Source organism: Zalophus californianus, chromosome 8 (assembly GCF_009762305.2).
Source record: "Zalophus californianus isolate mZalCal1 chromosome 8, mZalCal1.pri.v2, whole genome shotgun sequence".
In the NCBI taxonomy this organism is placed as follows: Eukaryota; Metazoa; Chordata; class Mammalia; order Carnivora; family Otariidae; genus Zalophus; species Zalophus californianus.
In genome coordinates, this window is record NC_045602.1 from 36,725,426 (window position 1) to 36,748,905 (window position 23,480).

The 23,480-nt window shown below is 46.2% G+C and overlaps 1 protein-coding gene across 10 annotated transcripts in view; it reads left to right on the forward strand.

The window, feature by feature from the left end:
• Positions 1-23,480, forward strand: part of BCL2L11 (BCL2 like 11) — a 47,059-nt gene that overhangs the window by 18,639 nt on the left and 4,940 nt on the right. For 5 of the 10 annotated variants that reach the window (XM_027621426.2, XM_027621428.2, XM_027621422.2 and 2 more), the window contains one exon: positions 11,806-11,915. The exons of 2 other annotated variants lie outside the window; for them this stretch is intronic. In XM_027621426.2, coding sequence (XP_027477227.1) covers positions 11,806-11,915 — 110 coding nt within the window. Of the gene's footprint in view, positions 1-11,805; positions 11,916-15,012; positions 15,138-19,585; positions 19,709-23,480 lie in introns of all 10 variants that reach the window. 3 more of the 10 variants (XR_003524592.2, XR_003524594.2, XR_003524593.2) reach the window with 2 other exon arrangements.

The window sequence follows — 23,480 nt, forward strand, 5'->3', positions numbered from 1 at the left end:
CAAACAAGCAAAAGAGATCTTTTCTAGAAATTGGCCTGGTGGGGGTGGGGAGGGGAGGTCTGAATCACCCTTCACCTGCCCGTGAACCTGCACATCAACATCACCCTAAAAAGAACCTTGGCTTCATTGGCAAGTCTTTAGACCATGGAGAGACATCTGGAAACCACACTGTGTCTGAGCTGGGTCTGTGTCGGGGACACCTGTGAGAGATGGCCCATTGCATTTGGCAGAAACTTGACTATAGTTCAGCGTGTGTATTTGGAGAAAGAATGGTCTTGAGACATCAGTCACAGGCTAAACTACTTTTTCCTGTGGTCAAATATTAAGCAGCCCTTTTTGAAATGAGGTATTTCGCTTTTTTGGTTTAACATTAGAAATATTCCGCACCTGAGTGGCTCCGTTGGTTGAGCGACTGCCTTCGGCTCAGGTCATGATCCTGGAGTCCCAGGATCGAGTCCCGCCATCGGGCTCCCTGTTCAGCAGGGAGTCTGCTTCTCCCTCTGACCCTCCCCCCTCTCATGTTTTCTCTCTCTATCTCATTCTCTCTCTCAAATAAATAAATAAATCTTTAAAAAAAAAGAAATATTCCTTGCCTGAATAGAATGAAGAATTTTAAAATGGCTTTTTTTTTCCCTTTGAAGGAATTTATGCTCCTTTAGCCATCTGTTAAATTTGGGATTTTATTTCTGAACGAGTGAATCATGAATGCTTGGGAACTTTTTCTTCACGTGCTATGAGGTCACCGATGCCAATAGAACAAACAGCATTTCCCTGGTGGACAAGGTTAAGCCCCATTTGTAAGAGCCCATCCCTTTGTGGTTTTCAGTATTTATTAGAATGAGTTGGTATCCGCAGTGTGCTCTGAGAAACCCAAATTCCCTTTGTATTTCCTCTGTTCTCTGCCCTGGAGAAGATCCCTGTGGTTTGTGAGTAGTTACGGCTCAGCCAGTGATGGAGAGAAGCAGCCCCTGAAGGTCCTGCTGACGGGCCATTCTCGGCTCGTATCCTGTCTGCCTAGGCTGTGTGTACCCACGGGCCTGAGTGAAGATGGGGGTCTGTGCTTGAGTTACAGCCTGAGTGTGTCTCCCCTTCTCCAGCATCTGCGCTCAAAGAGGACGCAGGCCAGCTGACTGCATGGATTGTGCCGGCAGCCCTGAGAGCTGGGGTGTTATGTCCCCTTGAGAAGCAGAACTCCGGGATTTGGAAACGGGTTGAGGGTACATCTGGTGTTGGAAGTGGGAACTCAGGCCTTTGGCACTGATGCTTTAATTTGGGCTTTGCTGACCTTCTTTAGGAGTGAAGGTGGTTTTAAAGCTAAAATTTTGTTTAAAAAAAAAAATAGAATCAATCATTTCATGACCTTCTTTAGGAGTGAAAATGGTTTTAAAGCTAAAATTTTGTAAAAAAAAATAAAAAAAGAATCAGTCATTTCAGTCTAAGAAGGGTATGTGTTCAGATTCAAACAGATTCAACATGATGATTCTTAACTATATGAGTTGCTCTGGGAACTTTCCTCCCCCTAAAATATGTCACATTCCTAAATCCTGAACCAGAGCGTTCTTCCTATTCCATTTACTGACATGTTTTGATATAACCAGTTTATAGATTCAGTGAGTAATTTGAGACTTTGTAAAAGAAAATGGCTTAAGCAAAAAGGACCTACTTGTTACTTACAAATGTGTGTCTGTGAAGGTGTATGAGGTGAGGTGAGCTGCTCAACCTTAGTTTATTGAGAGAGTTACTTTTCTATGGAATAGTGTGTTGGAAGACTGATAGATTTCTTGTGGGTTTTTTTCCGTTTTTTTCATCTCTTGAGAAGGGTTTTTTCGGGTTTTTTTAAGATTTTATTTGAAAGAGAGCGAGCGGGGAGAGCGGCAGGTGGGGAGCGAGAGAGACAATCTGAAGCCGACTCCCCACTGAGTGGGAGACCCGAGACTGTGACCTGAGCCAAAACCAAGGGTCAGACGCTCAACCGACTGAGTCACCAGGCGCCCCTCTTGAGAAATTTTTTAACACAAAGTAGTCTAGAAATGAATTCTGGATATATGCTATGTTAGTATATATTTACATCTAGATCCCAATATTGACTAATACCTGAGCATAACTTCTACTACAGTGGTCAAAACAACTTACCAACTTAAGAAAACAGTTTAGTGCATAATGGCAGGAGCCCAAATATTTGTAGATTTAATGAGAATTCAAGTAATATTTAATGCAGCTTATGAATACCTACAACTCCTTTTTTCACTTGAATTTTCCCACTGTGCTTATTTGAAGCTTAGAACTGTGTTTTCTCTGTAGTCCTTTTTACTGATAGTATGTCATGAAATATGGGCGTGGAAAGTTACAGAAAGTAACCCAGTCCAGTCTTGATCCCTCCACTGACCCATTACAGCCCCTGGGGCTTGTCTCTCAACCTGGTGAGGCACGAATGTCCTCTCCTGATACAGAAGGGTGTTGTAGCCATCAGCAGTGGTCAGAGGACTGGAGGGGCCGGGGTGGGGGTGGGGTGGGGGTGGGGCTTGTGCCGAATTACAGCAGCCCCAGTTGAATCTGTATTGCACAGAGGCTTTCTAAGTACAGGGGTAGCCAAACCATTTTGCCCAGTTTATGAACCCATGAGGCATCAGAGCTGGGCCAGCAGCCATGTCTGTCTACCCTGGAGGGGTGATATGTACTGTGGGGGAGGAAGAAGCATGTGTGAACCAGAACAGATAAATGACCTTCAAAAGCACCAGACCTGATGGTCTTTAAGGACAGAATTCCACACAACTTACGCTTGGACTTGTAGCAGCGGTGACTCTAGCTTCCGTGTGGAAGAATGTGGCACAGTTACCTACCTAATATTTGTGTGGTTAACAGGCAATGCCTGGGCCTTCTCCCCTGCAATTGCTGAGTCATGCAAAGGTTATGTAGTGTCTTGAACGTTAGTACAGGCTGGTCAGTGGATGAAGGAATTTGAGGCTCAACCCATGTTTCTCATTGACCACATACCATACTACTCCAGTGTGCCACTAGATTGAGCTTTCCAGTATCCTTATTGTATATGCAACATTTAATTCTTACATTTCTATTTATCACTGTTTTCTGCAAAAGGCTGTGGGGCATGTGTTTGCCTGTGTCCCTTAGAGGTGGGACACCCGCTTGCAGCCTTAATGTGCTTGTCCTCAGTCAAGTCGCACAAGCTTTGCGAGATTTCTAGGGAGGAGTCACGCAGCCCGACTGTGACAGACAGATGTTTTAAGGACAGATATGTAAACCATTAAATGTGCAAGCACAACGATTACCTCTTTGTGATTACACCAAAGAGTGTCTAGAATTGAGGTGTCAAGTTTGTCCGTCTTCTCCTATGATGTGCTTTAAAAAGAGGCAGCTGCCTTTCATGAATTCGTTGTAAGGGAGAAGCTTTCAGTGCGCCTCAGACTTCTCGTGAGTTACCACTGCCCATACATCTGTGTTAACAGGTTAGTGCTTCATATGGTGGATGGCCATTATAAATTCCAACTGTGGAAATAAAATTGATAGACTTTTGCATGTTTTAGAAACTGCTTAAGGGGCACCTGGGTGGCTCAGTTGGTTAAGCATCTGCCTTCTGTTCAGGTCATGATCCCAGGGCTCCTTGCTCTGGGGGGAGCCTGCTTCTCCTTCTCCCTCTGCCTGCCGCTCCCCCTGCTTGGGCTCTTTCTCTCTGTCAAATAAATAAAAGTCTTTATAAAAATAATAAAAAAGGAAAGAAAAACTGCTTAAGATGTAGCTTCTCAAGACTGTTTTTGCCCCAAGTCTTGGTCTTCACTATCACTGAGATGAAATACAGTAATCTTAAGGTCTTAATGGGAATTAGAAGAGATTTTTGTCACCTGTTTCCTGCTGCTGGTGTTCCATTTCATAAAGGAAGCCACACTTACTCTGTAGTCAGGAATTTTTCTTTCCTTTTTTTTTTTTTTTTTCCAGGGGAAAGCGTGAGCGCAGTCCACCACTTTTATATTTGTGGTTTAAATTTTCACTTCCTCCCCAAGATCAGATTTCTAGCTAGGTATAACATATAAGTTACTGAAAGGTAGTAACTTCAGATTTTTTAACACTTTATTCTTAAGGAATGGCCTTAAGTGAATTAATGTATGGAGTTGTATATTTACTTTTAGAAGACCTCTAAAAAGCACTTTTTTTCTTTATAGTTGTGATGGGGTAAATGGTGGAATAAACTGCATAGCAAGTTGTCAGCAGAAGGGGTTTAGGGTATATGTCCCTGTCTTAAAGCAAGCTCAGAGTTGCTCTTCGCTTGACTGTACTTAGTTCTGGGGTTATTTTTATTTGTTTTTTGAAATAAGATGGCACAGCCAAATCCCCTGTGATCCTGTGAAAGGAATTTAAGACTATAGAAATAGAGCTGCAGCTGTCTCAGTGACTTGGTGTGGCTAGGGTCAGTGGGAGAGCAAAGAGCAGAAGTAGCATCCCGTGTCGTGCCCCTGTCAGACCTAGTACAGACCACCACGCACTCTTCAGAGCAACACACTCCAGGAGCACACCAAGGGGGACCAGGGTGGTGATGGTGGGTCTTCCCACTGCTCACCAGAAAAGGCACACGGAAGGAGCTGGGTCAGGACCAGGTTTGGGGTGTGTGGTGGTGGCAGCTTCCTTAATTGAAAGGAGTGGTGAGGGGAGCCTGGGTGGCTCAGTTGGTTAAGCATCCGACTCTTGACCTCAGCTCAAAGTCTTGATATCAGGGTTGTGCCTTTGGGTCCCACGTTGGGTTCCATGCCGAACGTGGAGCTTACTTAACAAAAGAAAAAGAAAAATTAAAAGAGGGGTAATGATGGCGAGGGACTGTAGATTGTCTTTATAGGCCCAGGGGACAGAAGCAGGATTGAGGTGGGGCTTGGAAGGGGGGACATTTCCATTTCCTATGAGGAAGCACTTTGTAGCATCTAATGCCCTTCAGTGAGGACCACCCTGCCTCAGGAAAAAGCAGGCCACCTGCCTAAGATGCTGGACTTCTGCTGTGAGTGGGCGCTAGCAGGTATGTCCTTGGACAGAGACCTAGAAACTCGGTCTGGGTTTGCTGCCGGCCTGTCACTGGCTTCTAGTAAAGATGTGAACATGTGTGTGGGGGACAGCTCAGGTGAAATGGGGAACTAGGTCTTCTGGTGTTGAACAGTCAGTGAGTGAAGAGGCATCATAGCACATTTGTCTTAATGCCTTAGATTCAAATTTCATTGTGAGAAGCGTAATGGTGGAAGGGGAAAGATGATGCATGCTGGTTTCCAGATTTCTGTCCAGCTTCACAGCCATGGTTTACTGGCAGTTTCCAAATGGTCAGCCTGGAAGTGGATCAAAGCAGCTTGTTTTGACTTTCTTACTCAAGGCCACATAAAAGCATGGACAACACGCACTGAAAGGAGTAAGTATAAAACACTGGCTTCCTCTCCTGAACTTCATTATTTGTGGTGGTGCTGTCTCCTAGCAGCTGTTTATAAAGTACAGTCTTGAATTCGCGTAGCCGCCCAGGCTTGACACCGCCGTGTACCAGGGGAAAACAGATGGAGGAACTTTCTGAGTACCAGTACTGCGATCACGGTGTTTTATTTCTAATTGCTCTCATGATCCTACAGGGGCTCAGTGCAATTGATAAAAGATTGATTAACAAATAAAATGATGCAAGGGAGAAACAGACTGGGGTGGGGTGTGCACGTGGCGAAATTGGGTCTGGCTCACTTTATTTCCGAGAATCATTGGAGTTTCTAAAGGTGATTCTGATGGCATTTTCTGCGGTGAAACTTACGAGAGTGGCAGTTGCTCTTTCCCCCATGGCTAACTGGGAATCCTGGGGCACGTGGGCCTGATCACTCAGGTGGATTTGCTAAGGAACCCATAGCAGGCCGGCTGGCTGTGTCCTTTTTCCTCTTGTAAGCTTCTATATAGCTGTGACTTGATAAAAGATATTTCTGAAGATACTCTCTTAAATAAGGAGACTATTGGGTACAGCCCAGAATTTTTATTTTCCCAAATGAATGTTGCGCTTAAGAGTGGTCACTTTTAAAGGCAGTGCTTCATCTGAACATTTTTGGAATACTCTTTTGGAAGTGGTTTGGCACTGGTTTCAGAGCCGACAGGGAAATGGTCCTTTAGAGGGTCCTTATGGTTTTTGGTTAAATTAGACTCTTCTCGGAGAATAAAGATGGACGACCCTGAGATGTTGAGAGGAAGGGCCCCCACAGTCCCTGGTAAGTGTCAGGCATAATGTGCGCTTGTCTAAGTATGATCCGTTGTGTGTTGAAAATAAAAACGATCATGTCTTCAAAGTCATACATTCCATAGCTGTTCGGAGACTGAAAAATCCTTTCTCAGCTCTGAGTTGAATACATACTCGGAGCTTAATTCATGCCGACTACTTTAAAATCTCATCTTGATTCTGCCTAAGTATTTGTGGATTACTGAACATCTGAAAACAGAGTAGTGTGACGTATTTCCATGAATTTTAATTTGGTGTCTGGTTCCGCACTTGAAATGCCAGTGGGGATGTACGTGCAGGGAACTAAAAGAGTGGCCGCCCCTCACAAGTGAGAGCTGCCCCAGTCCTGTCGTTTGGCATGAGACCACAGTCGTGTGAGCCCGCGTGTAGGACACGGTGCCCCCGGCGCACATACACGCCCTCCCAGAGCAGGACAGCTGGGTGTAGAAACAGTGGCAGTGGTGTTGTGATGGGACCTCCATTCCTTTAACACCTGCTGTTGGTAACAGTGGGGTGAGGGCAGGTGGGCGTTCAGGAGAAATCAGAAGGTTTGGTTAGGCTGATGTTGAGCTGTGAATTGACAATCTCGAGGGGTTTTTTTTGTTGTTGTTTTTGCTTTTTTTTTTTTCCATTTTCCCACCCTAGCTGACGGTGCTACAGAAAGCCCTTTCTGAAAGCCCCAGCCTGATTTCACTATCAGCCACAACCACGACATTAATTTTTTCAATTGCTAAGCTTCTGAGATTTGAAATTACCATATGGGTTGGAAAATGTTCTGTAGCGGAACCAGAACAGTCTGTTAATTAAATACCACACGTCTTTGCGTAACTCAAAGTTCTTTGACGTTAAAAAATGTCCTCCTTTCCATCCCTCCCCCTCCCCCACCCTGGTATGGAAAAATGAATTAATTAGACCTAAGTATTTTTTCTGTAGGAGATAATGGCACCAGGAAATTCTGGATCTCAAAAGATTGTTTCTACGAGCTTTGGTGAAAATTCAGCTAACATTTCACACTTTTGACAGAATTGCCTGTGTCTGACACAGTTGTATTATTTTTGATTAGTGGCTTTGGTTAGACAGTCTGGACCTAGCAGGTTCCCCCAACCCAGTCTGGTGCTTGCAGGAGTGGAGCTGGCCTTCCGTGGGCTTTAGGTTACTGCTGTGGGGTGGCTTTACATTTAGATCAGTGTATATTTTATTCTGCTTTTTTTCCCCTAAGTGTTAGCGTCAGGCTTATGGAGTGACATGATTTTCTTAAATGCGGAAACTACATTTTTTTATGGGAAAAAAGACACCTCCCCAGAATTTTCCCTTGCAGGAATTTTTTATGTGCATGTAAAATTGCCTTATAAGTTAAAATTTTTATCTTTTTGACTAGTAATAAGAGTTTTTGTTTCAAATAGAGACCCATTTTATTGATCAGGTCTCCACATTTACGGTTGTGAAGCATATTGCAGATGGAAAGTAAAATATTTGTGCTTGATACTTACTAGAAATGTAAATGTAAATTATATTTTCGATAGGTGGACTATGTTATCATAATGGGTGTAGTCGGGTCAGTATATGGGTAGAATTATGAGAGTGAGGGTAGACCAGTGTGTTGAGTATTCCCTGTTCCTGAGCCCCACCTGCTTCAGGTGCAGCATTAGAGACCAGTCTGTGGAACCCTTCACCGTTGTGGTGGTTCACGCTCTGGGTAACAGTGGCACAGAATTAAGCATATGAATCTGAGCTTTGACCAGCACTGCCATGGGGCTGACAGACTCATTCTCTAGGGTCAGCCAGACCCCATTGTTTTGGTGGGTTCTCATGGGACATGAAGCCAAATAGGGCAGTCACTAAGATTAAACTAGTGATGAAGTTAAGAAAAGCTTCCCCCACCCCCAAGCGAGAAGATATTTTTGTCACTTCAGAAGTAATCTTTGAAATTTATGTTGAAAAACTCACTGTACTGAGATTAAGAGTAGTACCCTTTTAAAATACAGGAATAGGATGCCTTTTAAAATATTCAAAAAAGAACTTTTGTCTTAAATAAGCTTACTTTATAATTGTCTATTCTGTGGACATGTTAGGTAGGTGTTACTGTAGGATGAATGATGGTCATTCATTTTAGCTTTACAGATTTAAGGAACAAGAACAAAAAGCCCCAGTTTCTTCAGAAGCCAAATGGTGACACATGCTATATAAGAGTAGTCCAGGCAGATCAGTCTCCTTGGCGAAAGTTAATTTCTATTGTTATTACTGGATTATATTGTGTTGTTACTCTCTGAGTCAACTTAAACAAAAATACACCTCAGTACATTTAGAGAGCTCTAAACTGTTGTTCTGACCGGTCAGTGTCTGCTTAGCCGGGTCTCATCTGTTATCTTTGGTTACTTAAAACTCCAGGACATCCCCAAAGGTTTCTCGCCTGTTGCTCGGTGTTCTCGGGGTCTGGTCTGTGGAGCATCTGCACCAGAACTGCCTGGGAAACCTGTGAGCGGGCGGCCTCCCGGGCCTCCCACAGACACTCCTCCCACCTGTGTCTTACTGCCACATACTCTGGGAATATGTCTGTGTCTGTATGTTTATTTAAGCTACCGAGCTGTTCTTGCCTAGAAAAGAAATCTTTACTTACCTCCTTTGCCTCCTTCACTAAATTACAGCAGAGCATTTATCTCTAAGAAGAACAGGTTGGGTTTGGCCACCAAGGGTCCATATTTCCTTCTTAGCTGCTGGCTAGGTTGACATGTTCACTAGGTGCTAGTTGGATGATAAGCCAACTTCTGACACAGACTGACTCCTTTGATGGTTACCAGCCCAAGCATAAGCCAGGCAGAAACCTCTAAACCACACGCATAGTAAGTAAAGTAAGTGTGTTAAGTAGAATGCAGTAGGCTTCATCTCCAAGTTGGGGGAAATTAACTGGGGGAGTTATTTTTGTTTCGTGTTATAACAGGTAAAAAGTTTACCTGTGTAAACAGGTAGTGTCGTGTCCAGAAAAACTTAACATTTAAATGTTGAAATTTAACCCACAAGGATGGAAACTCCACAGGAGCAGGGCTTGGCCTGTTTGGTTGCTGTACCCAGAGCACCTCCTAGAACAGTGCCTGGCACATGGGCATTCGTATTCGTTGGGTATATTAGTGAATGTCTTGATTGATTAAACACTGGGTAACTTGCCGGTTGTTTTTAACCTGTCTGCCGTCTTTTTAAGACACACAGTCTATATTTCACACATTTTTTTTTGGATAATTGGTATTTTTTTCATTTCTGACTCTAGGATTGAAAGCAGATTACCCTTTTTTTAAAGATTTTATTTATTTATTTGACAGAGAAAGACACAGTGGGAGAGGGAACCCAAGCAGGGGGAGTAGGAGAGGGAAAAGCAGGCTTCCTGAGGAGCAGGGAGCCCGATGCGGGGCTCGAGCCGAAGGCAGACGCTTAACCGACTGAACAACCCAGGCGCCCCTGATTACCCTTTTTTTAATTTAAATTTTATTTTTAAGTAAATTGTATGCACAACCTGGGGCTTGAACTCACAACCCCAAGATCAAGAGTCGCATGCTCCCCCCACTGAGCCAGCCAGGTGCCCCTGAGAGCAGATTACTCTTCAAGAGAGCCTTGTAGAGTGAGAAACAAGTGGGGGCTCTGAATGAAGCCCAGAAAGGGTGTGTGGCAGCTCTGAGGTGGCCACACAGTGTCCTGCTTGCTAGTCTGGTCACCTGTGGATGGGGCAGCTGTGTCCCTGCGGGGCCGGTTAGCAGGATGGTAAGAAATGACTCGCACCAAACCTTCAAGCTCTGAGGTGTAGTAGGCATTCTAAGAAAAGAGCTTTCCTTTCTCTCAGGGATGAGTTGACTTTTTTAACAGCTTCTGAAGTTAGGGGGATAAAAAACCACTTGATTGCTGATAGTATAAAAAGAATAGTAATGATTGGGTACCTCTGACAGACTAAATCTTTAAAGCGCTGCAAACCCAAAAGAAGGAAGTGAACTATTATATCACCACCTGGCATCACATCTACCCTGAAATTTTGTTTCCTGCCGGTTTTAGCCATTTAAAATTTAATTTTAATAGGCTTTTACAGAGTAATGATAAAAACTATTTGTGTGGCAAAGATACAGCCAAAGTAATTTCTATGTGTTTGGGGGTTTATTCAGGGGACGTGCCTGGCTTATCCTAGAAGTTTCTCTGTGGTCAGCCTTCACGTTCTCCCCTAGGGCTTCCTTTAGGAATCCTCCCTTGGCTTACTCCCAGAGCACAGATAATTCTGGAGAGCATCCATGTGCATTCTTTGCACATACATGTGCACGCATGTACACACACACACTCAGTGCCCACCCTCTCTCGGGCACTCCCTCCTTGTGTGGGATCATTGTTGCATTCCTGTGGGTGGGGGTTGGGGGGCAAAGAAGATGGGACAAGAGTTTTGAGAAGACTTGGTAAAAACTCAGTTTATTTTTTTTTCAGAGTGCGCTTTTAAGTGCTTTTATAGAGCTGCGAATCAACTTACAACGATAAAATTCAGAAACCCCACATACAAAATATTTTTGCAGAAATACAAAACAGAAAGCCATATGCATAGTATTGCGAAATCTGATCGTTACCGGTTTTTAAAATATTTTGCTGTGGTCAGAACATAGCACGTGTGTCTAATTGTGAGTACAGTGTCCCCATGCTTAACAGTAGGTTAACAAGTCACAAGCCCAAGAAGCTCCTCTCTTTTCCCGTGCCCACAATGCCAAACCATTTTCTCCTGAGTGTGGAGAATGCCACCTTCCTGGTGCCTTTTGGGATCTTTTGTTGACAACTCCCAGTTTTGCTCCCCTTCACAAGGCTTTTAAATGGTTTCAGCAACAAACAGATGAGTGGACTGGGTGTGAATGTTAGTGACAGCTTAATGGAAAGGCACACCTCCCTCTTCTTTCTTCTTTCAAAAATGCCTTTGTTCCTTCACCCAAAACATTTTCTCTCCCCATGTGGGGTTTGCAGACTTGAATCCAATCCACCTTTATGGGCCGCGTTAATACGGAGACAAAACACACAGGTATGCCTTAACTTGGCCACCGGGTAGCACTTGTAAATGACGGTGTCACTGCACCTGCTCCCATAGAAACGAGCTCATTCAGGTCGCCTGCTGATTCTCAGGTTTTCCCTTATTCGGTAGCATTAGATAGGACAACCACTTCATCTCCAATTCCTGTGTGACGTTTGAAATTTCCCTAGGAATTCTACCTTGTGTTAAGATCAGAGTAGTTACTTTACTGACAACTTGAATTTTTATGTTCTGTGTTTCAAGTATGAAATTTTTTTTCTTTTGGTCATCTTTATTGTACCACTTTTGTGTTAATTTATTTTGAAATGGGAGCATGTAATTAATTGGCCAGGACGTTTTTAAGTTTTGCAATTCTGAGTCTCCAGTTTTGAAAAACTCAGTTCTTTATCCGTCACTCTTTAACCAAATTGAGGTAGGACAGTCCTGAAGTTAGGGAGATTCCAAGAACAAAACAGTGTGTGAGATGGGCTTGCTTCTAGAACGTGCTAAATGATCTATGGAAAACAATGTGATTTTTGTTCTGTTTGTTCTGATGCAGCTTCCATGAGGCAGTCTCAGGCTGTACCTGCAGATATACGCCCGGAGATATGGATTGCGCAAGAGTTGCGGCGTATTGGAGACGAATTTAATGCATATTACCCAAGGAGGGTAATGATGTTTTATTTACCCCTTCTCCTCACACCCTCCCCCTCCCCACAATTTTTTTTTTTTAAGGTGACTAGTAATAATGGAAATGCGAGGTATTACCTATGTGTGAACCCACCATTGTTTCTCCTTTCCCATTTTCCATTTAAAAATGTTTTATGGATGAATTTAAGTCACGGTAATTACATAGAATATCGTACAAGGTGGCAAAGGGACGGATGTTAAGAAAGGGGTTATGGACCTGCTTTGACATATTCCCACATAAATAGTAACGTAATTTTCAATCCATGTAGAGGGTTTCTGCATTCCTTTTGGGCAGTTGGGGTCAAAGGTAAAGACCTATTAAAATTTCCATCCTCACTCAGCCAAGGGGCGCAATGCCGGCAGTAGTCCTGTAATGTTTGACGGGCAGAGCAGGGGAGCCACCCCCTTCTGTCCGTGGTGCTGTCCTTGAATGCTGTCAGGAGGCCATTAACCAGGAGTCTGGGATCTGGGGCATAAAAATTTTATACCCTGAATTGACTGCCACTTACATTTTAAGGTGTGCTGTTGATTTAAAAAAAAAACAAACCAACCCTATGTCTTCTGTAGACACGGTGTATTTTGTTGGTTTTGCCCATTGGCAATAGCCATTACCATTTGGACACCTTTTGCCCACGGAAGACTTCCAAAACGTGTAGGCTTTAACTCTGGGAATTAGGGCTGGTATGAGCGTATGTGAGTACTTCCTGTAAAGGGTACACTAACAAAGATGTGATAGAACGTACTTTTGGCTTGTTTACATTTTTCCGAACAACCAAGTATGAGGCAATTTCTGTTGATTTATCCAAAAAGAAGACACATCTTATTTTGTAGAAAAAGCTGTAATTGTTACTGTCATTCTTTCTTACTATGTTACTGGTCTTCTGGCTCCTTTTTTTCTGAACGTTACAGCTTCGTCTAAATATCCCTTCAAGATTTTTTTTTTTGGAACCTTTTTTTTTTCCTTCTGAAAGGAGAGGTCATGCTTAGAATACCCCAGTGTTTGTGTCCTGCTTTAAATGTTGGTCTCTTTTTTAGCTAGCTCTTGCTCAGTAAGTGGATGTTACCTGTTATTGCTTTGAGTCCTTCTTGTTTTCCTGTCCATGCAATGCCTTTCAGGCTTTTTTTAGACACACATGGAGACATCCTCCCATTTGCAGAGGGTCTTTCATTTATTCCTTCAGTATAGGGTCTCTGTAAGGGAGCCAGGGATGCTCTGAAAACTCACATTGGATCCTCTTCATACCTTCCTATGGGGGTGTGTGTGTTTGATGGGAAATGTGCTGTAGTATGATTCTATTATTAAATGAGAACTGTCACATTGATGAATGGGTTTAGGAATTTCTTATGTGGCCGTCTTTAGCTGCCAAGAATATCCAGCATCCTACATCTGCCGTTTACGGTGTATAAATTCGTTTCCAACCTAGCTCTGAAATGGTAATTGTTTTTGCAAGGTTGATTGTTTCATAATTTGCCACTACAGTTACTCTCCCCCTACCCCCCCCCAGCTGCTTTGCCTTGGTTTCCCTGAAGGGATTTTGGTGTTCCTGTGTGTGACTGGACTTTGACCCCTCTTGGTGGACCAGGAGGCACTGGTCAGAAGCAGGGCCCCAGTGCATTCATGACGACCTCATGCTGGGGTAGGGAGGCTGATTCTGACTGAGGAGGGTAGGCTGATTATGGGGGACATGTCCATAATTCAGCAGGAAAAGATGGCAGAGTGGCCTCTCACAATGAGCCTAAGCAGCGAACTGACCAGCGTGCGGGGCCTGCCTCTTTCTCCATCTTGAAGGGGCTCCTAGATGTCCTTGGGCCAGATCTGACGTGGATGGGGCCGCCCAAGAGAGGAGGCTGTTGGGCCCTGGTGCCTTCAGAGTCCAGAAGCTCTGGACACCAAGAGCCCACACAGCTCCACTCTGAGGGACTAAGACTTTGGCCACAGAGCTAGATGTCTTGTAAGGATATTATGTATGAGCTTCTCTTTAAACTTACACAGACTATCGGTGACTCTATAAGGTTCCGCCCTGGGTCTGCCCAGATGGACCTGGTTGATGCACCTCCATGGTGGCCTGTGTGATCAGCGATAAGACATGGGCCAGGTGTGTCGTGGGGGTTGGTGCATAGCATAGGCTGAAGAGGTGGGCAGTTCTGGTCACGTGCAGATGGGACACAAGCTGTGGGGTTGTTTCCATTGCCTTGCCTGTCCATGGGAGGTGTGGGGTTGTTTCCATTGCCTTGCCTGTCCGTGGGAGGTGTGGGGTTGTTTCCATTGCCTTGCCTGTCCGTGGGAGGTGAGAGAACAGTGTCTAGTAGATTATATCCTTCCTCTCCTCCTCTTCTCCCAGTGTTATTTCACAGTTCAGTGTTTAAGAGGATATTGGAGATGGCCATATCTGTCTGTTCAAATGAGATGCAACCTGTTTGTTCACAGTGCTTTTGGTAAAATAAATGTAAGTTAATTTCATCGCAGGATCACACTATTTTCTGGTTGTAAATCTTATTTTGCATCTCTTTAAAAAAAAATGAACCAATGTGAAAATGCAGTCACTAATTATTTAAGGGACTCTAGCTTCCTAAGTAGGCGGGGGTATTGGGGGAGGTGTAGGGCCAGGCTCTAGGTTATAACCTGATTTTTCTATAATGAAGGCAAATACATTCTCCAGATTTTATGCAAATAACCCGTTCAAAACACCAGACTCTGGATAGTGACACAGTGACCCCTAAAGCTACAGACACCTGTCTTGATATTGTTGGTTAAAAATAATCCCGAGTCTGCAGTGTCACTGGTGGTCCATTTATTGGGGGTAGAAATCTGGGGAGGAAATGGGAGGCCGTAGCAGAAAGTCAGGCATTCAGATCACCTGCTGTCTTCACGGTGGGGGGGGGGGGGGTTACTTCTTGTTGAGCAGTGTACAGCCCCCGCCTTGCTTTATAATGGTTGCTTTATAATGGATTTCAGCATTGTAAATATTGAGTGTCTTTATTTGCTTAATACTATTACAGTAGCTTTTCTAAAGTGTTGGTCTTTTACTGCCATGAGCCTTGCGAAGCCTGACAGGATATTTTCCCATTTTTTCAGTTAGAGCAATAGAGGAAGGTGTCGTATAGTTGTCATGTGTTCAGTCCACTTAAGGGCAGTGGGGAAGCATATGAAACGGAGCTGTGGAGTCTGAGCCCTTGAAGGAGGAGGTGAGAGAGGCACAGGTGAGCGCAAAGTCCCAGTGCATGTTTCCCCTTTTTCTTTTGTGACTCCGTGTACTTGCCCCCCAAACGACCCCGCCAGGGCAGAGTGACCCGTGTCCCCCTCTGTCTGGTAAGTCTGACCGCTCCAAGTCTCTGGCGTATTTTTGTAACTTTTTGTTTTGAAATAATGTCAGACTTCCATCTAAGAGTTGCAAGAATGGTACAGAAAACCCTCTTCTGTCTGCCACCCGAGTTCCCCACTGTTCGCGTGTCGCCACATTCGCTTTAATGTTCTCCCTCTTTTGTATCTGTGCACATACTGTTTTCTGAGCTCTGTGGGAATAAATGACAGGTGTGATATTCTTTCACCCTCAAATACATCAATGTGTATTTCCTAAGAATAAGAATATTCACTTATGTAACCGCAGTGTAATTCTCAAAATCAGGAAATTAGCAGTGTGACAGTACTGTTTTGTAATCTGTGGACTTCATCCAGACTTTACCAGTTGTGCCAAAAATGTCCTTTATAGTAGCCAAAAAAAAAAACACAAAACAGAAGTTTTTTTCTGGCCCAGGATCCAGTTTAGAGTCATGCGTTAAATTTAGTTGTCTTATTGCTTTGATGCCATTAATTTGGAACCATTCCTCCGTCTTTGTGACCCTGACATTTTTGAAGGGTCAGGACACTTAATAGAGTCTCCCTCTCCCTGAATTGGATTTGTCTGATGTCTCCTCGGGATGTGATTACAGTTTTGTGTTCTGGGCAGGAATATGACAGGGGCAACATTGAATCCTCTCCCATCCATTGCTTCGGGAGGCACGTGGAGGCCATTTGTCCTGTTGTTGGTGATGTTGACTCTGGTCAAAGGTGGCTCCTTCCACTCTATAAAGTCAGCATGTTTCCATCTGAAATGGAAAAGAAGTGTGTGTAGAGGATGAAGAACTTCCTTTTCCCATTATATATGTTTATCCCATTCATCAGCCTAAATTCATGGGTCCCTGTTTAATTTCAACAGGTTTACTCTGCATTACTCTGAGTACTTATTTTGATCCTCAGATTGTCACAGATCTGGCCAGTGGCAGCCCCCTGGTGCCATTTTCACCTGTCATTAAGCATTAAAGGGCCTCGGTCGTGCAGGCACATCTAGAACGTGGCACAAGAAAAAACCCAAGGGCCCGTGGGGGTGCTGGAGCCCCTGGAAGGCATCCGTTGCTGAATGGCCTACACCCACACGCAGCCCTGACCCTTCCAGCCCCCTATGCCTGGGCTCTTGGGGAAGGCTGGGGAGCATGGAGGTCAGTGGGCTTGTAGGGAAGAAGATTTCTCAGAGAAGTTAGATCTCTGTTTTATGAAGAGGTTGAGTGGCTTGCGTGTAGCTGAATGGTGGGGCCTGGAGCACTGTGTGCTTAACCGCCTGTTCTCAGGGGGTGGTGTCCACTTGGATAGGATTCTTAGCCATGGGCCAAGGGTGCAGACCACGTCTGTGGAGCATGTGCTGGGCCCTTCAGAACATCAGAACATGTGCTCTTAGGGTAATTAGACCCATCCTCTACCCCACATCTGCTCCCCCCACCCCCACCCCATTACCAAGGCTGCGATCGTTTACCTTTGGTGGCCTCCCCTGGGCCTTGTAGTCAGGTTACACAGTTTGCTCTGTGCACAGCTAGACTGCTCTTGGTTGACAGTGACTTAGGGATGTCCTGGCTGTGGCCTGGATGAACAGCAGCACGTGAAGCTACGTCAGACCCTCTAGATGGGCCAAGAAGTGAATGAAAACCTTTTCATTGTTTTGATCCCAAGAAACAGTGTATCTTTTGTTTACACTGCCTGCTCCCTACTTCTTCTGTCCCAGGCATGTATAGGCATGAGTAGACTGAACTGCGGGCCAACTGAAGTTTAGCACCAAACCAGACAAAGTAGAGAGGGAGAGGTAGGTGGCTCACAGACCGGTTTAGATGGAAACAAAAGTTTAGTGGAAGTGTCACCCATTTGCATTTTCATAATGAACTTGAAGTCTCCCTCTGCTGTCCTTCCTACGACGTGAATTCCCTGTGCTGTTTGATTCCTGGTTTTATAAATGATATTCTTCTGTAGAGAATGTACAAGGGAGAGATCTATCGGTAGGTAGCTTGTTTGGAAATAGCATAACCTGAACATAAACCCAGAGATACATGTTCTCCGACAACATTCTTTTGAGGCCCTCATTAAATGAACATAGAAGCTTAATAAGTGAGCCACTTTGTTTTACAGTCTGAGCAAAGAATAGTGGAAAATATGCATAGGAAATATCACATTAAAACTAGACCTATCTCATGAGATGGTGAGTTGCCCATGACTTGATAGAATGACAGTTTTCATAGCAAAAACATTTGTGAGTAGCTTAAATGAATTAGTGCCCGTCATTGATCTGTGATCCAGTTTGAAGATTCAGTGAGTGCTTCCCTTGGAGCTGAAGGGAGGTAGTTCAGTGTTGTGGTTTTAAGAGCCTTCCGACACCCCCCATCACGGAGTCCCTGGAGCCTGTGTGATCCAAGAGTCATCCTTCCTGTGGCTTCAGCCCTTTGTGTTTTTCCCTGAGACCTTCGAGACAGCACATGGTTCAGCTTATCCCAATGGCAACTGTGGACGGCAGGTTTTCTGAACGAGGGTTTTCCATGACTTGGGGATAAAGTATGATCTTACAGGAAAGCAGGGCTTGTGGACAGGTGTGAAAACTTTGGGGTGAGGCCTTGAATCCTGAGTCCATCCATTATGTCCTCTAGGAGCCCCATTTTCTCTCCGTCTCCTAGGGATGTGGCGAAGGTCACAGGGAAACATTCAGGAACAGGGCTAGAAATTGCTGTCATCGCTTGCCCATCGTTCTGGTGTCTCTGAACTATAATTGAAACATTTCTCAGTTGGTCTTCGGAGTTTAGAGAGATGCTGCTAACTTGGTTCACTTGTCTTTCAGTACCCTGCTTGTGTTGGGCCCTACTGATGCGTGCTGTGTCTGGGTGTACACAAACAGGAGGCTGGGGCGCTGGGGTGTGTTTAAATGGCTGGGTGGGCATCGGCCTGGATGGTGTTCGTGCACGCTGCCTGGGGCCGATGCTCCATCCGTCTGTGGCAGGTGGGTACACCTGCATGCCTGCCTCACAGCGGGGGGACCCGGGCCACTCACATAGAACCATTCAGAGGTGCAGGTGCCCGGAGGGGGACTTCAGAGAGGTCTGACTGGGGTTTTTTAATCTCTGGAGGAGGAAATGAAGATGCGCATGAGGCGAGTCTGCAGGCGTCTCTCACCATCCTTCGCTAAACTTCTCCCAGCTGAACCAGAGCAGAGAGGTTCGGGTTGTGGTTACAGTGCATTACATCTCATCAGCATTTCTCTGAGGCTGGGGCATTTCAGAACGGCGTGTTCTTGCTCTGAGGCTTATATTTTGTCTGATGGAGGCCCCGCGCCCCAACCCACCCGGGAGCTGTAAGAACCATCTCTGGCTTCTCTGTGGGTGGTCACCGTGCAGCGCCACACTTCCCAGGCGACGGTCGGGGGTCTGAGGGCTGACGAGTGAGTTAGAGATCTGCCCGGTAGAGGGGTGTCCCACCCTGCAGGAAGAAAACCCAGGCACACCAGGCCTGACTGGAAGTCAACCAAGGAAGAGGTTGTTTGCTCTACAGAAAGCCTGCACTATAATAGTTTTATTTGAAATGATGCATCAAAAACGAAGGAGAGTTGGATTCGTGCAAATGGGATTTTCCTGTGACTGCACGGCCTGGGCTGGTCAGCCACAGCCCCGGTGGCTCGGCCGGTGCCGGGGAAGCTCACCCCTGCCCCGCGAGCAGGAGCACCACATCCGGGGGAGGGGCTCCTGGCACCCTTTCCACAGCTGTGTTGACATCCTAGCGAGTTAGGCACAAGCTATGCAAATGCCCCCACGGCCGTGGTGATGAGCAGAAAGTGAAGTTGGGCGGCACTGCAGCAGCGGCCTGGCACCTGAAGGCAGGTGCTCTAAAATCTGGGCCAAGGTGGAGAGACCCCCACATCTTCCCAAAGATGCTCCACACAGGCAGGCCCTTTTCCTCTCTGATCTCTGTCACTTGTCATGAAAAATACTATTTAGATTGACGGGGGTTATGAATGGGTAGAGGTGGTCTTCCATCAGGATCGCTGGGGCCACTCTCTGCTCCCTGCCCCCCACCCTGGTCACCTTGGATTATGGCAACAACACCCAGCCCTGTTCCCGGAAGATGCCACGACAGCCCCTAGGGAAGCAGGCACCATGCCGATCTGGAGCAGACGTTCCCTGTCTGAGTCTCACAGTCCAGAATTCCATTTCTTTTAACATGTTACCAGTCAAAGATACATCCCTTTAAAAAGGGAGAAAAAAAATTTAAGACCTCTTAGATATTCAGTGTTGAAATTAGCTTAAAAATTGCTGTGTGTCTCAGAGTTCTATCGGTATTCCTTGCTTTTTCGTTTGTCTCTTAGAATTTGCTGTTGAGCTCTCGGATATAATGGTGAAGATCGGGCCATGTTTCCCGTGTTACTTTGACTGCCAGAAAACTCTTAGCTAAACTCTGGCTCTTTGGCATTAGATCTCAGGTTCCCAGGGTAAGTCTCTCTTTCTTGATGTCATTTCTGATCTCTCTTAACTTTTGTGTTTTTTGCACTGTGCCCATCTGTGTGTTTCTATGGTTAAGCTCCCTTGAGTAATGGGAATGTATATGTGTTGTACTTTCTGAGTCCTTCGGCCCAGCGGGGTTCAGCCCAGCCTTTGGAGCGTGGATTGGTGAGCTTGTGTGTTCTACCCTGTGCTGAAGTCTGAGTTGACTTGATTTTGAGTCCATGAGCTTGGTCTGTCCCCTCATCTGTGAAATGTGGAAGAGAGCAATACTGGCCCACAGCATTGTTGTGAAGACTGGAAAGGAGTCTGGCACGTCATTTTGTTGAGTGGTGGCGGTGAGGGACTCTTGCGGACCCCGGGCTAGGGCGCACAAAGTCCAAAGGCCTGGTGTATCTTGGGTGGGCTGGGCTTGTCTCTGCCCACAGGAGAGTGGAGCTGGATCCAGAGCTGCGTGCAGTGGTTACCCTGACCATTTCTCCGGGCAGCCTTGGGTCGGGGTCTTTCTTGTATCTGCATACCCGCTTCCCTGGTTTGGGCAAGAGAGGATGTCTTGCTCTGATTATTTTTGCATGAAAATAGTAATTAAGTTCCGATACTTGGTTGGTCATCTCAAGTGTAAGTTGAAGGTGGTGCTTGTGCAGACGCCACTGTGGCGGATGGTGTTGTATCCAGTCATCCTCCCTCCTCTTGGCTGCTGCGGACGGAGGTAGCCCCAGCCCCAGCCCGAGTCCTGTGTTTCAGGGCCATGGTGGCTCGGAGTGGCCCAGCTCCTGGTAAGTCTGCCCGGACCCTGCTCAAGGGCGTTCCTTTGGCACAGCCCCATCCCTAGCTGCCACCCAGCTTGAGCCCATGTCCTCTATTTGGGGATTCCCTGCGGAATGCGCTTGACACAGTCTCCAGGGACATTTTTCAGATCTTCAGGAAGAGTACCTGAGTCTCCACCAGGGAAGCCTGTCCCAGCTCTGCGCCTTCCTGCCCTGGCTCTCCCGGGGCCCCACTGCCTCTCTGGCAAGCGCTGCCCTCCCTGCCATTTTATTTACCTGTGCATTGCTGTTGTCCTCTTACCCTGTTCATTTGTATGGCTCTTCGTCACCAGAGTGTAAGGTTCATAGAGATGCTGTTGCACTTTTCTTTCGACAGGAAGGCCCCCTCCGCATCTTGACTCCACTTTGGCACAGGCCTCCCGTTTTATTGGAACATGTAGGTGTTCTTTACCTGCAAAGTGGGAACTTGACTCCTGATTCCAGAGGCAGGGCAGTGGCAGTGGCTTTCTTCCAGACCGCTCTCACTGTTGGTAGCACCCACGGGTAGCCCTTGGGCTGGGCCATGCGTCGCTGTTCTGCACTTGCTGCTGAAGACACAGGTATTGCCCACTGGGCCTAGTGGGTGCAGACACGGCCTTCAGAGTCAGGCCCCAGCACACCCCCTGTCCCGTGCAAGCAGGCCTGGGGGCTGCAGGAGCCCCTGACCCAGACAGGAGCATGGACTGTCAGAGTTGGTTCCTGGAGGGAGACACAAAGCTGAATGTTGAAGGAGTCATCTTCTGGACACATGGGATGGCCATAAAAGTCAGTAACCCCAAAGAATATTGTTCCTGCTAGACCATGGAGATAAAAAGACCCAACAGGATGGGGTCCTACACTTCAAGCACTTGTGATTGTGTGTGTGTGAGAGAGAGCAAAAGAGATCACCTTAATGCATGAATTGTTTGTACTTAGTAGCATATTCAGTTTTTCTTTTTAAAAACTCCTTTACCCAAGTGCATCCCATTAATGTATTTTCCTAAAGTACTTTTATGAGTTAGATTAAAACAGCATTACACAAGTCTGATCTAAGAAGTGTTGTTTCTTTAAAAAGGGAAGGACCAAGAATGTTCATTTAAGCGTGAACTGGTATATTCGTTTGCTAGGGCTGCAGTGACAGAGTACATTAGACGGGGGGTTAAACAGCAGAACTGTGTGTGTTCACAGTGCCAGAGGGCAGACTGAGATCTGCGGCTGGCTGTGCTGATGTGTGCTCAGCACTGATGGCTGGAGGCCAGCCGGCAGTCCTCACCAACCAGCACCCTTGTACCACCTGCCCCACACTGGCGTCATCGGGCACCTACCGCATGCTCCCATGAGCGAGCTGACGGGTACGGCTGCAGGTGCTAGAGGGCAGCGAGTCTGCCCATCCTCCAGCTCTTTCTGAGCCATGGGCCGCACCTGCTGAGCTGTGCCAGTGGTCAAGGGTTTTCGGGACTGGCGTGGCCTTGGAGTTCAGTCGTAATGGCTTCCTCCATTGAATGTTGTCCAAAAGCAGTTTCTCGCTGGCTTAAAAGCGTGTGCCATGTTGTCATGCACGCTGCCTGAGAGGGCAGGCATCCCATTGTCCTTCTTGAGTAGTAGCGTCTTCTCATTTGTCAGGGATCGGGTGTGTTCCTTTTGCCAAAATTTCCTGCATGGCCCCCACCCCCTCCCCGGCTTCCTTCGAACACCCCCCACATCCTTTACGTTTGAGATGCAGGCAGAACCCTAAAAAACTTGGAAAGATTCGTCTCATGATGAGACTCTTCAGTGTCACAGCTACCGCCGTCCACCCAATGTCCTCAAAGGGTTGGGCGGAGATGTCTCCTCTCAGATGCTGCCAGGTCTGGAAGCAGTTGGGACCTGTCCCCTTACTGGTGTCACTTTGACCACATTCTCTGGTCGTACTGAGGCTGGTAGTGACACCTGGCTGACATGAGATTTCCCACCTTGAAGTGATTTCTTAGCCCTGCGTGCGCTTTCTTCATTTTAGTAAGTCGTGGTTTTATTTTGAATAAGCCTCTTTCAACCTATTAATATTAGTCTCAACTAAAATTAACCTTCCCCTAAATTATTCTCACACAGAAAAAGCAAAGTAATTTTGAAAGTTAAATCAAAACAAAGCAATCTTGTGTGTAAAACAGATAAAAATCACAGACTGTGGTTACGGAGCGCCTGTACAGGAATCGCTTACAGAAAGCCGATTTCCTCCAGTCTGGTTATGGAAGGAGAACGGGAAATGCCCGGGCCTTATCACAATCCCGTCCTGTCAGACAAGTGCTTGCGAGCTCGTGTAAACAGTCACAAGCAGGAGCTCCGCTCCCAGCTGGTGTCTGCGGGCAGTGTTTGTGTGTGACGGGGGACGCCAGTTCCCAGCCCCACTCGTGGCCCGTGGTTCCACCATGCTGTGTTGGAAGTCTCATCTGCCCGATTGAGAAGGGGGTTCGTGGAGAGCCCCGAACAGCAGAGCTGGTCTCGGGCATAGATGACTCATTAAGGAAACAACCTTAATGAGGGTAGGTTGCAGACCTGAACTGTGAAATGGGTTGTAGCTCCTGGCGTAGAGGCAGGTGTGTTCCTTTGCCGCCTTTGGCTGCTCTGAATTTATACCCCGCACTTACCTGCAGAATGGATGAGAACTCACAGGTGGGCCCTCCGGAAGACCTGAGGACCTCTGAGACCTTTAATGTAGCAATTGCCTTGTGAACAGTTTCTCCGCTTGTCACGAACATGGTGGTCACTAGCAAAGAGGCCTTTTTAAAAATTTTTCACTGCTCTATACTCCCCACGTGGGGTGGGAGGATGGGGGTTGACTCCGCCTGTGTGTGTGACCATAGAGTCGGTGCTGAGCCACCCATGTTTATATAGCGGAGCTGCCCACCAGCAGCCAGAGGCGCGGTGGTGCATCTGTGCACCACTGGATTTAGCTTCTTAGGACAAATTACCCCAAATCACTGGTTTCTCAAGTAAACTA